The sequence below is a fragment of the Zingiber officinale genome, chromosome 2B (genome assembly GCF_018446385.1).
Source record: "Zingiber officinale cultivar Zhangliang chromosome 2B, Zo_v1.1, whole genome shotgun sequence".
NCBI lineage: Eukaryota > Viridiplantae > Streptophyta > Magnoliopsida > Zingiberales > Zingiberaceae > Zingiber > Zingiber officinale.
In genome coordinates this window covers 130,144,153-130,158,935 of record NC_055989.1, presented here as the reverse complement: position 1 = coordinate 130,158,935, position 14,783 = coordinate 130,144,153, and the positions used below count along the sequence as shown (strand labels likewise).

Sequence of the window (14,783 nt, the reverse complement as noted above, 5' to 3'; positions counted from 1 at the left end):
TCTATCATTACATATTGTTTTGAACATATCAGACAAATACTCCCCTCCACGGTCAGTGCGTAAAGTCTTAACTTTATGTTCTGTTTGATTCTCAACTTCGTTCATATAACGAATGAAACAATCTAATGCTTTAGATTTATGAGAAATCAAATACACATGACCGAACCTAGAGAAATCATCAATAAATGTAATGAAATAGGAAGTTCCATATCTAGCATTCACATTCATTGAACCACAAATATCCGAATGAATTAACTGCAATGTTGATTCAGATCTAATAGCTTTACCAAATGGTTTCCTAGTTGCTTTTCCAGCAAGACAATGCTCACATATAAACAATTGAATTTTAACCCGAGTGCCTAATAGACCCTCTTTAGCCAACCGATTCATACGTTCCTGTCCTATGTGTCCTAATCTAGCATGCCAAAGCTCATCAATTATATCTGCATCACTAGTTAGAACAATGTTTGAAAAACAACCGTCAATAGCATAATTGGCATCTGGTTCTACATCAAGAACCATAAAACTATTTGTTAAAAAACCATGTCCGATTGACACTGAGTCAATCTTAAGTTCAACAGATCGACTGTAAAAATTAATACAATACCCTAAATCAAGAAGACATATAACGGAAATAAGATTCCGTCGAATTTCATGAGCATATAAGACATCATGTAGAAACAAAACTCTACCACCACGGAGGTTGAGTTTGCAAGTGTCGACTCCTTTGAATTCAACACTTGCATTGTTTCCCACATAGATCCACTTGTTGTCAGTTGGTACTCGACGGTACTCAACAAATGTAACTCATTCCTGAGCTACATGGTTGGTTGCTCCCAAATCTATAATCCACAAAGGATAAGAATCAGCTAACAACACTGAACTAGCAACAAAATGCTCTTGAAAAGAAGACACACTTGGATTTACCTTTTTCGGCTTAGTGCACTCCTGAGCGAAGTAACCCTTCTTGCCATAGTTAAAACAAGTCAACTTATTTTTAGGTTTCTTTCCAGTCTTCTTTACTATCTTCTTGATTGGGCTCTGTCCCACAGCAGCAACTTGCCTCTTCTTTCCCTTCCCTTTCTTGAACCACTTCTTTTTCTTGGATCCAGATGATCCAGCAGAACCTATAGCCACATAGGCTTGTCCAGAAATCCTTGCGGATTCAACTCTCTCCGCCTCTAATTCTACACCTCCAATTCTACATGGCGTGAGACATCAATGAAAGTTTTGATACTCTCACTGTGAGTTAGGGTCTGCTTCATGATCTCCTAAGAATCTGGAAGTAAACGAATAACTGCTTGAATATGTTGTTCATCAGTCAACTCATGACCAGTAGTTTTAAGCTCCCGAATCATGTTCGACATCTCTCTGAGGTGTTGAACCATTGATACATTTGGACACTTTTTGTAGCTGTCAAATTTGATTGTCAGCTGTCGAAGCTTGCTCAGACTTGCTCCATTGTATTTTTCTTTAAGGGCTGCCCAGACTGCATGAGCCGTAAGATATGACTTATACTCAAAAGCTAGGTCGTCTACCATTAAACTAATCAATATGCTTTTTGTAGTGGAGTCCTTTTTCTTCCATGCCTTATAGGCATCAAGATCTCATCTGTGTTGTGCAGTAGGACCATCTACAGGTTCTTCCATAACCTGATTTATAGTCTATAGAACTTCTTGTTCCTTAAGTACATACTGTATCATGAGGTGTCAGATCTTATAGTTATCTCCATTAAGTTTTTCACCTTTGTTGAGTTTAGCTATTATGTTTTTTGTTGTCATAATCTATCATAAATAAACATATTATTTAGTATTCAGTGTAAATCATATGCATGCAATTTATGATTGACTCAATATTACTTTGAGTTGGTTTACAAAATCAAGTGATAACTATGTTTTCACTCATCATTCGTATGATCAATCAAATTAATATTAATCAATTCTATTACATACATCCCAACAAATGAACTGATCATTTTTAATATCATGAATTCTTTAATTAAATAAACTAATCATTTAATATATCATGATTTCTTTAATTAAATGAATTAATCATTTAATACATCATGAACTAATCATGCATCATGTCAAGTAAACAACATAAATAAATGAACATACCATTAACATAAAATTATACTGCATAATGTTAACATATAACTAATTGACATGAATGAAAATGGACTAAATATTGTTCATACATAACGACAATAACATAACTCTAGTAAATTAGATAGGCTACTACCACCCCAACTAGGGTAGACACTAGTGTAGTGGCCAATATTATCCCTTTCAGCCTGGACTCATTTGGGGTAAGCTCAGGCAGGACAGCTTCAGGATTCTCTATTGGATCTTTAGGATCTTCTGAATCCTCCTCAGATTCATCTGGATCCTCCTCTGGATCTTCAGGACTCCAATTAAAATGAAATTGACTGCACATCTCTGAATACGAGATGTTCCCATCATAATCATCCCATAGTTGGAATGCTATCTGTCTGAGATTTTGTGGCAGTGAATAGACTAGAGCCCATCTTCTGTGTGCGTCTTGGACTGAAAACTCTTCTCGCTCAAGTTTCTAGAACAACCGATCGAGCCGACCAATAAGCCATCCGAGTCCTAGAACCGGGTCGAAATCAAGCTCCTTAATCTCCTCCCAAAGATCATGTTGTCGTAAATCGTGACTAGCCATATGAAAAATTGAAATTAAATAAGTCAGTACAAAATCGACTAACCAGTACAAAATCAATTTATTTCAATTTATACAAGTATAGTACCAACATAATAAATCGAGAAAAATAAATCTTCTCGATTTTCAGGAGTCTAAGTCGACTGACCCATCGGATCGGATGAATAGGAATCCAAATCCTCAACTTGGTTCATTGTCCTTAATTAGAACTAATCTAATTGGACAGAGATTTTTGTACCTATGTTCTGTTACTGTTTGATCTAAGTCCATTTCTACTAATTTCAAACTTTATTGATCAAACTCAGGTCCGTTTGATCAAACCAATGTCCATTGGTTTAAGTCAGACTGATTAGAACTAATCTAATCATTTTGATCAAATCTATTTAATTGTCAGATACGGATGAGGTTCCACGACACGTACGTGGACTTCTCGGAGAAGAAGATGAAACGAAGGGAACGGAGAGAAGCAAACATGTTTACTTTAGCGGATGGAAACTGGATTTCGTGGAAATATCACGATTCTCCTTGCATTGCTTGTCTTACACCATTGGGACAATCAACACCATTACGTTTAACAAAGAATAAGTCGCAATCTAGATGGGCAAATTGTTATTCTTTTATCAAACAACACCTACCGTTAGTCTGGAGCTAGGAATTTTATATCGAGGGAATAAAATATATGTGTTTATATTGAAGATAGGCGATCATTATTGTTGTCTCCCATTTACATCTCTTTATCCTCTATTTTTATACCTCGTACATTTTTTATATTTAAAAATTGAGGGAGGTGACCACCGCCATCGCTCCCCTTTAGCTCTGTCCCTTGTAGCCTTTGATATAGAAAAGAATGCCTAATACAAGACATGGAGGGGAGGGTAGACTAAGAGAACGTCCTAGGTTAAGAAAAAAATATATTCAATGAGTGTCTTTTAAGAAAAAATAAATGGCTATTCCAATTAGTAATTTTATTCTAAAAAATACATCTTCATCTATTAGTTAACTGATATAACTTGCTGTTACAATTTGTTTAAGAAGTTATCTAGTAGTTGTTATTATAAACTACTTGTTGATTATTCTAAATGCATGAAAGATGATAAATTAAAGCAGTAAAAACTTATAGCGATCTCCCGCAGATCCACAATCGGCAATGACGAAACTCGTTGTCGGAAGAGCGATCACAGGATCGGAAAGCCCTCCACGATTTCACGAACCAAATTCCACCGCCTCAGATGTCCTTCTCTAGCTCTCATTGCCTTCGTTTTCTTCTTCGTTCTTTTTTTTTTCTTTTCTTGAATGATCATTGGATGTTCCACTTTATATAGGGAAATAACCCAGGGGCATAATGGACTTGCCATTATAAGTAGTGGGAAATGTGGGTCATGTTTTCACGTTTCCCACTTTCCCATTTCCTACATTACTAGTAGCCATTGTAATGTGTTTAGGATAAATTAAGCATTTAGTATTTATATCGTGTAGAAGTTATTGAATAACTATTACAATATATAGAAGCTACCAAATAACTATTACGTGTAAAAGTTATTGAGTAACTATTACAATATGTAGAAGATACATAGTAACTGTTACAATGTATTTAAGATGAGTTTAGGATTTAAGACTATAACAGTTATAAAATAGCTTGTACAACTATTTTTAAGTGATTTAAAATATTTTAAAATGATTTTAATAAAATTTAAATAATTTTGATTAAATTGACAAATATTATTTTGATATAATTGGGTTTAGAGATCATAAATTCTAAATTTTAAATCCTAAATTCTAAACTCACAATAAACACATTGTAGTAATTATTCAGTAATTTTTACATATAATAGCAACTACTCGATAATTTTTACACAGTGTAAATTCAAAATTCACCCTAAATGTTTTGTAGTAGCTATTAGGTATATTTTATACGATATAAATCATGACTTTTAAATCATAAACTCACTTAAAGACATTAGAATAACTACTTGATAGACTTATGCACATTATAGCAACCTTCGATAGCTATTATAATAGTACTGGTTCAAAGAGTATTTTTGAAATAAAATTATTAAAAGAATGTCCTTTTATTGTTTATTTTTAAACAATAGATGCTCTTTAATAATTTATAAAATTTAAGACGCCGGATTTTTTTCTTAAAATAAATGTTAGAAATGAAGGGATGACCCTTCCTATTTTTTTTATTTGACTCAATCCTGCACGAACCAAGAATTAAATGGTCAAGACTATTATGCATAAGATACTACTACTTATCTTTTTTTTTTATATAAACAAATGTTGAACTAATAGCACCAAATTTGAAATAGTTGAGCTTTAAAAAATTTTCTATCGAATCTCTGTGATAGGCGGTCAAAAAGTCTAATATTCTATGATTCTATTAACTAGAAATTGATCATGTTTTTTATACCATATCCAATTAGTTCGAAAATAATTATTAAATGGACAAAATTAAAAGGCGTCCATTTTTTATTAAAAAAAGTTTTCGTTTTCAAAATTTACTAAAAGTCTTCTATTCAAAATCTATATCGTCCACACTCTACCTTAATTTTATTAAAGTGATAGAACTTTGATTAAAACTGCACTAAAGTCGTATAAATTTAATTAAATATGTTGTTCAATGATGTAGCATTAGTCAAATATCATGATAAGCTTATTATGCTTAATGTCAAATGGGGGGTATAATCAAAGGATGTTGGGTTTCTGGATTAGTCGTCACGTGTATTTCCCGATTTATCCTGATGATCGATAGAAAACTTCCATAAGACTAGACCGATCACCCCAGAAATAATCAATGAGATTAATTAATATTATCATTTTTTTTTATTATGCTGAATGCCGTGAGCAAACAATAATTTATCCCTGCGGCTTGCAACGGTAAGATATTTCATGGATAATAAAAACACTTAACTGATGAAATATATACATTTTCTATTTGAAAAAAATATACAAAATAATATATTATTCAGGTGAGACCGGGTGACTCCTACCAGAGAAGTTGTGCCTGCGAGTATTTTTTTTTTTTGTTAGATTTATCCATAAAAGGACCAAACCAATCCGGATTAATTGATTTAAAGAATTGAAAATGTAGATTATAAAAAAAATAATTTTGATTAAAATTATTTTCCATGTTCATTAATTTTAAATTATAAAAATAAAGTTTAAATATTAGTATTTTAATAGTATTAATATTTTAGGCTGGGCGGGTTACCTCTTGACAGGCCGAGTCAGTCCTACAGGTCACCCTAATCAGGCCGGTCCTATTTAGTACCAAAGGTTGGGCCGACTTTAATTCGGCCTTGGCCAATGAAGTCAAGGTGCGTCGCCCTGTTCTCTTTCGCAGGATAAAAGTTGGGAGTCGGTCACCGAATCTATCAATGATGGATGATGCCTCCAAAGAAGAGAAAGCGTCGAACAATCCCCCTCTCCCCTTAGCTGTCCTCCATCGTCGCTCAATTATCGACATTATTCAATTCACGATCGAATTCACTCCAGACTGCTTCATCCTTATCCCTCACTTCCATGCATCAACCTGCTTCACCACACGTGTATTTACAATCTGAAACTCCACCGACTCGATTGCCACCTCCTATAAATCGGCCGTGTCTTGCTTGCTGCTGCTGCTGCTGCTGCACACATACCTGCTCAAGTCATGGCTCCGAGGCGGCTGCTGCTTCTGCTGCTTTCTCCTCTTCTCGCCTCCTTGCTGCTGTGTGTCTGTTTTGCGGCGGAACCAGGAATATCGAACGGAAGGACAGGGAGAGCTCTGTTCGCCTACACGGCCATTGGTAACTGAATTCATTGTTATTTTAATGTGTGAAGTGATTTGTGCTTGACTACCTAGTTGATGGATGATAGACTGCGTGGGGCTGTGCGGAGAGAGGTGCAAGTTGTCGTCGAGGCCGAACCTGTGCAAGAGGGCGTGCGGGACGTGCTGTACGCGGTGCAGCTGCGTGCCGCCGGGGACGTACGGGAACTACGACAGCTGCCCTTGCTATGGACAGATGACCACCCATGGAGGCCAACGCAAGTGCCCTTGATTGGTTCAGTACTCTTTGGGGAAGATGAAGTTGTGTGTCATGGAGAGAGCTCGAAATCGCAGAGGGCGAAAATATGAACAGAGTACTCTGAGCTATGTTTGTCAGTGGTGTATATATGTATATATAATAATGTTTGTGTTATAGTAAATCAATCGAGTCGTTGTAGTATAGTGGTAAGTATTCCCGCCTGTCACGCGGGTGACCCGGGTTCGATCCCCGGCAATGGCGTTGAAAGTTTTTAACTTTTTTTAATGTTCCAAACTCGTCCCTTCCACCAAATATTTAAACCCTATCGGGCTCTTCTCCACTACACTTTCCGCCCCACTTCGCCTTGTCTGGTTCCCATCGCAAAATCCCTGGCCATGCCTTCCCGAGATTCCGCCATGTAGTACTTTACCGGCACTCCTTCCCAATCCTCTAGCAAATTCTATCGATCCCTCCTCGGATTCTCTCCCGTGAGGCCCGCGTCGCGTTCCGCTCCGCCATGCTCCGTTTGGCCCCGCCGCTGCTTGTCGCAGCCACCTGTCCGGCCGTCAACACCGATGGGTTCCCCCTCCGGAGGCGAATTCTAGCTTTGCTCCCTTTAGCATCTAGGCGGAGCTCAAGCCGGGCCTTGAGGTCAGCGTCCGGGATCCTTCGGATGCCCCCAGTCGCCGTCCTGAGCCCCGAGAGGGCGATCCAGAGAGGTGCGAGCGAGAAGGGAGAGGCGGGAGAGGAGTACGACGCGATTGTGATCGGGTCCGGGATCGGCGGGCTCGTGGCGGCGACGCAGCTGGCGGCCAAGGGAGCTAGGGTTCTGGTTCTGGAGAAGTATGTCATCCCTGGGGGAAGCTCTGGGTACTACGAGAGGGATGAATTTACTTTCGACGTCGGTTCGTCCGTGATGTTTGGTTTTAGCGATAAGGTGAGATCTCTGTGCACTCTTAAGAGGTAAAAAAAAAAGTCAGAATTTTTTAACTAATTAGTTCGGTTTCAATGGAAATATTTGTTCTATCAAAGCTAAATTCTTTCAATTACGATCATCTTTTCAAACTTTCACATTTTGGTTACGTTCACTTGTAGGGCAACCTGAACCTAATCACACGAGCATTAGCAGCAGTTGGTCATAAGATGCAGGTCATACCTGATCCTACCACCGTTCACTTCCACCTTCCTGGTGAACTGTCTGTTCGTGTGCATCGTGAGTATAATGACTTCATCGAGGAACTAATCAGTAAATTCCCGCATGAAAAAGTGGGAATAAATAAGTTTTACGATGAGTGCTGGAAGGTAGTTTATAGTTCTTTATTTGACAGATTGATTCTTCTATTGGCCACTATAATCATGTTTAATCGTATTCGTGGATAGATCTTCAATGCACTGAATTCATTGGAACTGAAGTCACTGGAAGAGCCTATATATCTCTTTGGACAGTTCTTCAAGAAGCCAGTCGAATGCTTGACTCTTGGTAATCATATTCCCTTATGCTTGTGAATAAGTAGAACAAAGCATAATGTTTACGTGAAGATTTCAATGTATTCTATGTGATGGACACCAAAGCATGTGTCTCTACATTTATTTTAAAGTGGCTTCATTTTTTTCCCAGCTTATTACTTGCCACAAAATGCGGGGGATATCGCTCGGAAATATATAAAGGATTCTCAGTTATTATCATTCATTGACGCTGAGGTGCAAAGTTAACCTTTGTTCTTTTCAGTTTCAATATAAGCTACATCTCATAAAACTCTGTGAACTTCATTTGAAGACCAAAATCCTTTGTGGCGTGTTTGCAGTGTTTCATTGTGAGTACAGTAAATGCGTTGCAGACACCAATGATCAATGCCAGCATGGTATGTTTCATTTGAAGATAATTGCATGTAATCGTCATAGTTTTCTTTATTGGCCACTGTTATTTTTCATTTGCCATGCAAGGTCTTGTGCGACAGACACTTTGGAGGGATTAATTATCCAGTCGGCGGTGTTGGTGGTATTGCTAGGGCTTTGGCAGATGGGCTAGTTACTAAGGGAAGCAACATACTTTACAAGGCAAATGTGACCAATATAATACTGAAAGATGGAAAGGCTGTGAGTAATGACTAATGAGGCTCCATAGTCAATGACTTTGCTGTATGAGATAGGCTATCTCAACTTCACAGATTTGTGTTGTCGGTTTGTATTAGGTGGGAGTGAGGCTCTCAGATGGAAGGGAATTTTTCGCTACTACAGTTATCTCAAATGCAACAAGATGGGATACCTTCGGTAAGTTCCTTCTATTGTAAAATGGTTGAGTTGAACTAATACTTTCAACTTCCAACCTCAATTCATACCTGCAATTTGCATTTGTACCTGGTGGTATCCTTGATTCCGAGTTTACTTGGATCACTGTCATAATCTAATAATTAAAGAGCAAGTCATCAAAACTTTGGTTACTACTTAGAATAATCAGACGGACAGAAATGAACCATTGCTTTGATAAATAAATAAAAAAAAATTAATCAGACAGTGGAATCTTAATGGGTGATGATCCATCTAACTTTCTTTAGTTATCACCAGATGTAAATCTTGAACATTATTCCTTTGCTTACTTTAATACTGTCAGGAACATATTAAATAGTTGATTTTTCCATCCATGACGTGCCTATTTCTCAAGACAACTGAATCATATTAGGTGTAAAAATATTTAATTTTTATTTTCTTTTTCAGAAAGGCAATGGTAATGCTGATATGAACTTCCAATGAAAGGTTATAATGAGGCAAGAAGAAATGTGGCAAATAATCGATGGAATTATAGCATTCATTATCTTTCGTTCTATCCAAATTATGCTAATAATGACAATGGGCCATGTCTTCTGCAGTCGCCTTTTAAACCCATCTAGTATAACATAAATCAAGTATCTGCTTCATCATTAGTTTTCTGTTTCTTCCACAAAATAGAATTTACAATATTGTAATTCTTTCTTCTTTTACACTTTTTTGTCAATTTTCTAGATTTATTTCTTGTGGTGCTTTGCATTCATCAATTGGTATATGTTCTTTATCCCTGTGTATTGACAAGATTTCTTCTGAATTCTACCTAGTGCCTACGATCTGACATCGTCAACCTTTGTATGCTCCAAGCTCAAACTTTAATTTAGCACTCCTTACTCCTTTGATTTATAGGTAAACTTGTGAAAACGGATGAAATACCGGAAGAGGAGAAAAACTTTCAAAGAGTTTATGTCAAGGCACCGTCTTTTCTTTCCATTCACATGGGAGTCAAAGCTACAGTTTTGCCTCCTGAAACAGATTGCCATCATTTCATTCTTGAGGTAATTAATGCTTTTCTGTTTCAAATTTTTGGATAAAATACTACCATTTAAGATGCTGCCGGTGCTCATATTTTGGCGATTATCAAGAATGCAGGATGATTGGGCAAATTTAGAGAGGCCTTATGGAAGCATATTTTTGAGCATTCCTACTGTTCTTGATTCATCTTTGGCCCCAGAGGGACATCACATTCTCCACATTTTTACCACATCTTCCATGGATGACTGGAAGGTACGTGATTCAGTCATTTGTTTGTAAAATTTAGTCTTGTTTAGTGGCCTGGCGATTCATTGTAATTTTTGGAATAAAAACATGTACTATTTTCCAGGGCCTCAATTCAAAGGACTATGAAAAGAAAAAAGAACTTGTGGCTGATGAAATTATATCAAGGCTTGAAAATAAACTCTTCCCTGGTCTCAAAAACTCTATAGTGCTTAAAGAGGTATAAGGCATCTGTTCGTGGACTGCATTTTGTTTTGTGGATTTGGCATGTACTTAGCGTATGAACACCATCCTATAGATGTCCTATCATTTCGTTGCTAATTCAGATGATGTTTGTACCGTACACTGAAACTGCTACTGATTCATCCAACTGAAAGCATGTAGATGGAAAAACATTTATCGTTCCTCTGGAAGCCCATTCCCTCCTTTCAAACAGCAAACACACCAAATTTCAGAGATTGGCTCGGACATCTATTCAGGAATGTGGCCAAGGGAGGTCTAGTCGGTTGAGTTTGGACGAGTTAAGATTGAAGTCGAGCAGGCTTGACCTAACTGGAAGGACTTTGGTCAAGGTAAATGAATGAAAGGGAGGCGTTTGTTTAATCTGTCCAATGTGCTCAGGAGTTCAGCTGAATTGTTTGAGAATGGTGAAGGTTTGGATGAGGTGAAAAGTTTAGACGGTGATGAAGTTTGGTGTAAATGACTTGATGAAGGGGATGAAGTGGGGCTAAATGAGTTACATATTCACGGTGGTGTGAAGTGAGGTTAGAGAAAGTCCGAGTTGGAGAGAAACTTAATCGTCTTGCGTGTTGTCCAGGATGCCGCTCATGGTCAGAGTCCTTAGCCTTTTATAGGTCATAGGAGTAAGGTCCACATCCAAGAACCTTATACTAGGTGTCGGCTGACATGTCTAGCTGTTTTCTGTTCCCTCAATTGACGGTTAAGCTCTAGGATGATTTTTTAGATAGACTCTTGTTCCCATTGATTCTTTGTGCTTTGTTACACGTGTCTTTCGACAAATGGCCCAGTCCATTAATCCACATCAGTTCCCATTCTAAAAGCTGACACAGGTGGACCTTTGATCGACTATTTCCAAGTATTCAATGAGCTTCTTGCAAACATCTGATCAGTGATAGGTTACTCATACCTATGCTTGTTGTGCCACAGATTCTTTTTTTTTCAACTTCTCAATTAGAATCTCTTTCTATTCTCATGGCAGGTGGGTACTCCAAAGACCCACAGAAGATTTCTTGCTCGAGACAGTGGTACATATGGGCCAATGCCACGCCATATTCCAAAAGGATTACTTGGGATGCCCTTCAACACTACTGTATGCGAGAAGTCACCTTTTGACATTTTCAGATTGGTTATTTTGTTAATAGAGTATCGATTTGCTAAAGTAAGAGTGTTGGATTTACAGGCAATCGACGGTCTCTACTGTGTTGGCGATAGCTGTTTTCCTGGACAAGGAGTTATCGCTGTTGCCTTTTCTGGAATCATGTGCGCTCACAGAGTTGCTGCTGATATAGGTAAGCAGGAATTTCACATTTCACCATCTTGCAATGATTAGAAATGTGAACAACAAAATGATCATTATAATTCTTTAAGTACTTGTATGGATGTCCTTGTCTATCGTCATTGTCGTAGTCATCATCAAGCCGTGTTTGCCCTAATTATTTAGGATTGACTATATAAATCTTATTCTTCCATTAAGTTACATGCAAAGCGATAAGCTCCTCATAGAACATAGGAGGTTCTCGTAAGATTGATTGTATTTCTTTCGTTGGTCCTAGATGCGGGCATCTATATCAGCTAATTTTGATGTATCATGCCAGGTCTTGAGAAAAGATCTCCAGTGCTGGATGCTGCTCTTCTTCGCTTACTTGGCTGGTTGAGGACACTGGCTTGACAGCAGGTCAGTGTGTGTGTATGTATTAACAACTAGCAGTACTTATTTCACCCTTAAGCATGCTAATTGCTAAAATGAAATCTTTTTATTATTATAAAGTGTTTTGACAATTTTACAATTGTCAAAACAATTTGAAAAGAAGGATTCCTAGTAAGCAAAATAAATTATAATTTATTTTTTTATTAAGTGAGTTGATATAAATTAGACAAATGAGCTACTATTAATTTGAGGGTATTTTAGATTAATGGTCTAAGTCTACAAGTGAATGGATAAGCTCTTATGATCAAGTGAGTTATGAAAAATGATAGCAAAAAGATTTAATTCTAAATGTAGTCTAGATGATGGTATAACCACTATTTCACCTTATATACCATCAAATAGGAATTATTTAAAGTTACGAGTTAAACTTTAGGTTGTTATGGAACATCAAGTCTTAAGCGGGGAGATTAACACTCTCGTGAGTTCCCAATAACAGTAAGTTATGGATAAGTTACTATAATTTGGATTTAAGCATTTCCAACTAAATAAGCTTCTCGCGGAAGGATTACTCAAGAGAGCAAGGGACAACAATCAAGGCGTTAAGCTTTGACAACATCCAATGAAGACCGTAGCAAGGTAGACGCCATCAATGGAGATGTAGTCCATGTTATTCAACTCATTCCTACTCATCATTCTAAATGTATATCAAGAGTTACACCTCATTTGAGTCATCCACCTTGTTGATCACTCCGCACTTCATTAGACCGAGTTGTTAGAATAGTTATGTACAATTACACTCATAATCACATTTTATGGACAAGCTTATACAAATACACATCTTACCATCCTTTTGTAGCAATTTAATCTAATATGATCAACCACATAAATTTACATACACATATTTACTGATAATACTTGTGATTTTTTGTCACCATGTATCGTCCGTTGCCTTTCAATAACTCCTATAAAGTTTCCACGATTTTAAGAACCGTATGAGTTCTCCATAGACATCATCTTCCGTCTTCACGCTTAGGATGAAGTCGATGTGGCCATAGTTGTCTTTGTTGAAGATGGATTAGGTTCAAACTCCAAGTAAGAGTCCATGCAGGACAAGTTGAAGCAGCAAATATCGCCTGCAAAATAGGAGCAAATTTAACCATTAGCGCGAAACAGGGAGTCTTCATAGCTTGAACAGATCGAACCAAATGGAGAGCGTGAAGATCCTATTCTACAGGCAGTAGCAGAGCCAAACTCATCACTACAAAAAATAAAGGATTTCGGGACAAAATTGGGGACGAATTTTGAAAAAAAATTCGTTGCAAAAATTTTTGCGACAAAATTTGGGACGAAAATTTTTTCGTCCCAAAATGGTTGATGCCAACTTTTGGAACGAATTATGGATTGTTGCAAATTTGGGGACGAATTTGGGGACGAAAAAAATTTTCGTCCCCAAATTCGTTGCAAAAAAGTATAGAAATTTGCAACGAAAACTGTTTTTGTTGCAAACCTAGGAACAAATTTAGGGACGAATTTACATAAATTATCCGCCAAAATTGTCTTGATTTTTGCAACAAATTTGGGGACGAATTCGGTGACAAATTATATTTTGTTGCCAAGTTTGTCCCTAATATTGCAACGAATTTGGGGACAAATTCGATGACAAAATTATTTTTGTTGCCATCTTTGTTCCTAATTTTGCAACGAATAATAAATTTGTTGCAAAACTGGCAACGAATTTCGCAACAAAAACTTGCCAAGTTCATTGCACACCAGATAAATTTTCATCCCAGAATTCGTCCCAAATTCTGGGACGAAATTTGGGACGAAATTTGTGGATTCGTCCCAAAATTCGTCCCAGAATCTGGGACGAATTTTGGGACGAATCCACAATCCGTCCCAGATTCTGGGACGAAATTTGGGACGAATTTTGTGGATTCGTCCCAAAATCTGGAACGAATTCTGGGACGAAAATAATTTTGTCCCAAATTACGATAGAATTGGGACAAATAATTTTCATTGCCAAATTCGTCCCTATTTCAAATAATTTTTTCCAGCTTCAATCTCTTTCTGCAATACAATCCAAATACATACAAACCAAATTCAAATAACAAATAATATGCATTCAACACATCCTAATTTAACATTCAACACATACAAATTTAACATTCAACACATCGATCAACTCATAATTCAAGAAGTATAAAGTTTGAAACAAAGTTTACAATATCCATCTTGTTCAAGCTACTAGAAAATATGATACAAAGTTCAACAACCCAATGTTTTATAAATCCATCATCCAACCAACAACACTAAGAATACATATAGTCATCTTCATGAGCCACAAAATCTTTGATCCCCATCAAATCTCTTTTGCCTACATAACAACAAACAAATAAACTAGATCATGTCTAACAAGAAAGATTGTAAATATTATACGATATGACCATGTAAAAAGAATAATTGGAAACAAAACATAAATATGAAATTGCTTAAACATTCTAATAAAAGCCCTAAATATAATAAAAGTCATATTTACCAACGATATGAATCATCTATGTCATAACAACGGTAAAGAAAATTATAAGAATTATTTTGAAGCTAAGTACATGTATCGTAACTACGATACAACCTAATATAATTGACACATCATATAGAGAAAAAGAGAG

The 14,783-nt window shown here is 36.9% G+C and overlaps 2 protein-coding genes and 1 non-coding gene across 3 annotated transcripts; all 3 read left to right on the top strand.

Annotated features, from left to right (window-relative positions):
• Positions 1–6,037: 6,037 nt before the first annotated feature.
• LOC122047187 (gibberellin-regulated protein 11-like) lies at positions 6,038–6,870 on the top strand. Its single transcript, XM_042608303.1, has 2 exons — positions 6,038–6,470; positions 6,541–6,870. The coding sequence occupies exons 1-2, from the start codon at positions 6,335–6,337 to the stop codon at positions 6,720–6,722; spliced, it is 318 nt and encodes a 105-aa protein (XP_042464237.1). The 5' UTR covers positions 6,038–6,334; the 3' UTR covers positions 6,723–6,870.
• An 8-nt stretch (positions 6,871–6,878) lies between these two features.
• TRNAD-GUC lies at positions 6,879–6,950 on the top strand. The gene has a single exon. It is a non-coding gene; the product is annotated as a tRNA-Asp (tRNA).
• Positions 6,951–7,045: 95 nt separating this feature from the next.
• Positions 7,046–12,279, top strand: LOC122047185 (prolycopene isomerase 1, chloroplastic-like). The gene is made up of 13 exons (XM_042608300.1): positions 7,046–7,626; positions 7,785–7,991; positions 8,070–8,169; positions 8,308–8,390; positions 8,495–8,551; positions 8,634–8,786; positions 8,882–8,960; positions 9,861–10,009; positions 10,104–10,238; positions 10,336–10,449; positions 11,449–11,559; positions 11,650–11,758; positions 12,065–12,279. The coding sequence occupies exons 1-13, from the start codon at positions 7,207–7,209 to the stop codon at positions 12,136–12,138; spliced, it is 1,791 nt and encodes a 596-aa protein (XP_042464234.1). The 5' UTR covers positions 7,046–7,206; the 3' UTR covers positions 12,139–12,279.
• Positions 12,280–14,783: the final 2,504 nt, after the last annotated feature.

What these genes read in the sequence shown, in the direction of transcription:
- LOC122047187 (XM_042608303.1), top strand. Translation starts at nt 6,335, where the DNA reads ATGGCTCCGAGGCGGCTGCTGCTTCTGCTGCTTTCTCCTCTTCTCGCC. An exon ending in GTTCGCCTACACGGCCATTG is followed by an intron (nt 6,471 to 6,540) that starts GTAACTGAATTC and finishes GATGGATGATAG; the next exon opens with ACTGCGTGGGGCTGTGCGGA.
- LOC122047185 (XM_042608300.1), top strand. Translation starts at nt 7,207, where the DNA reads ATGCTCCGTTTGGCCCCGCCGCTGCTTGTCGCAGCCACCTGTCCGGCC. An exon ending in GCCATCATTTCATTCTTGAG is followed by an intron (nt 10,010 to 10,103) that starts GTAATTAATGCT and finishes TCAAGAATGCAG; the next exon opens with GATGATTGGGCAAATTTAGA. An exon ending in CTTCCATGGATGACTGGAAG is followed by an intron (nt 10,239 to 10,335) that starts GTACGTGATTCA and finishes ACTATTTTCCAG; the next exon opens with GGCCTCAATTCAAAGGACTA.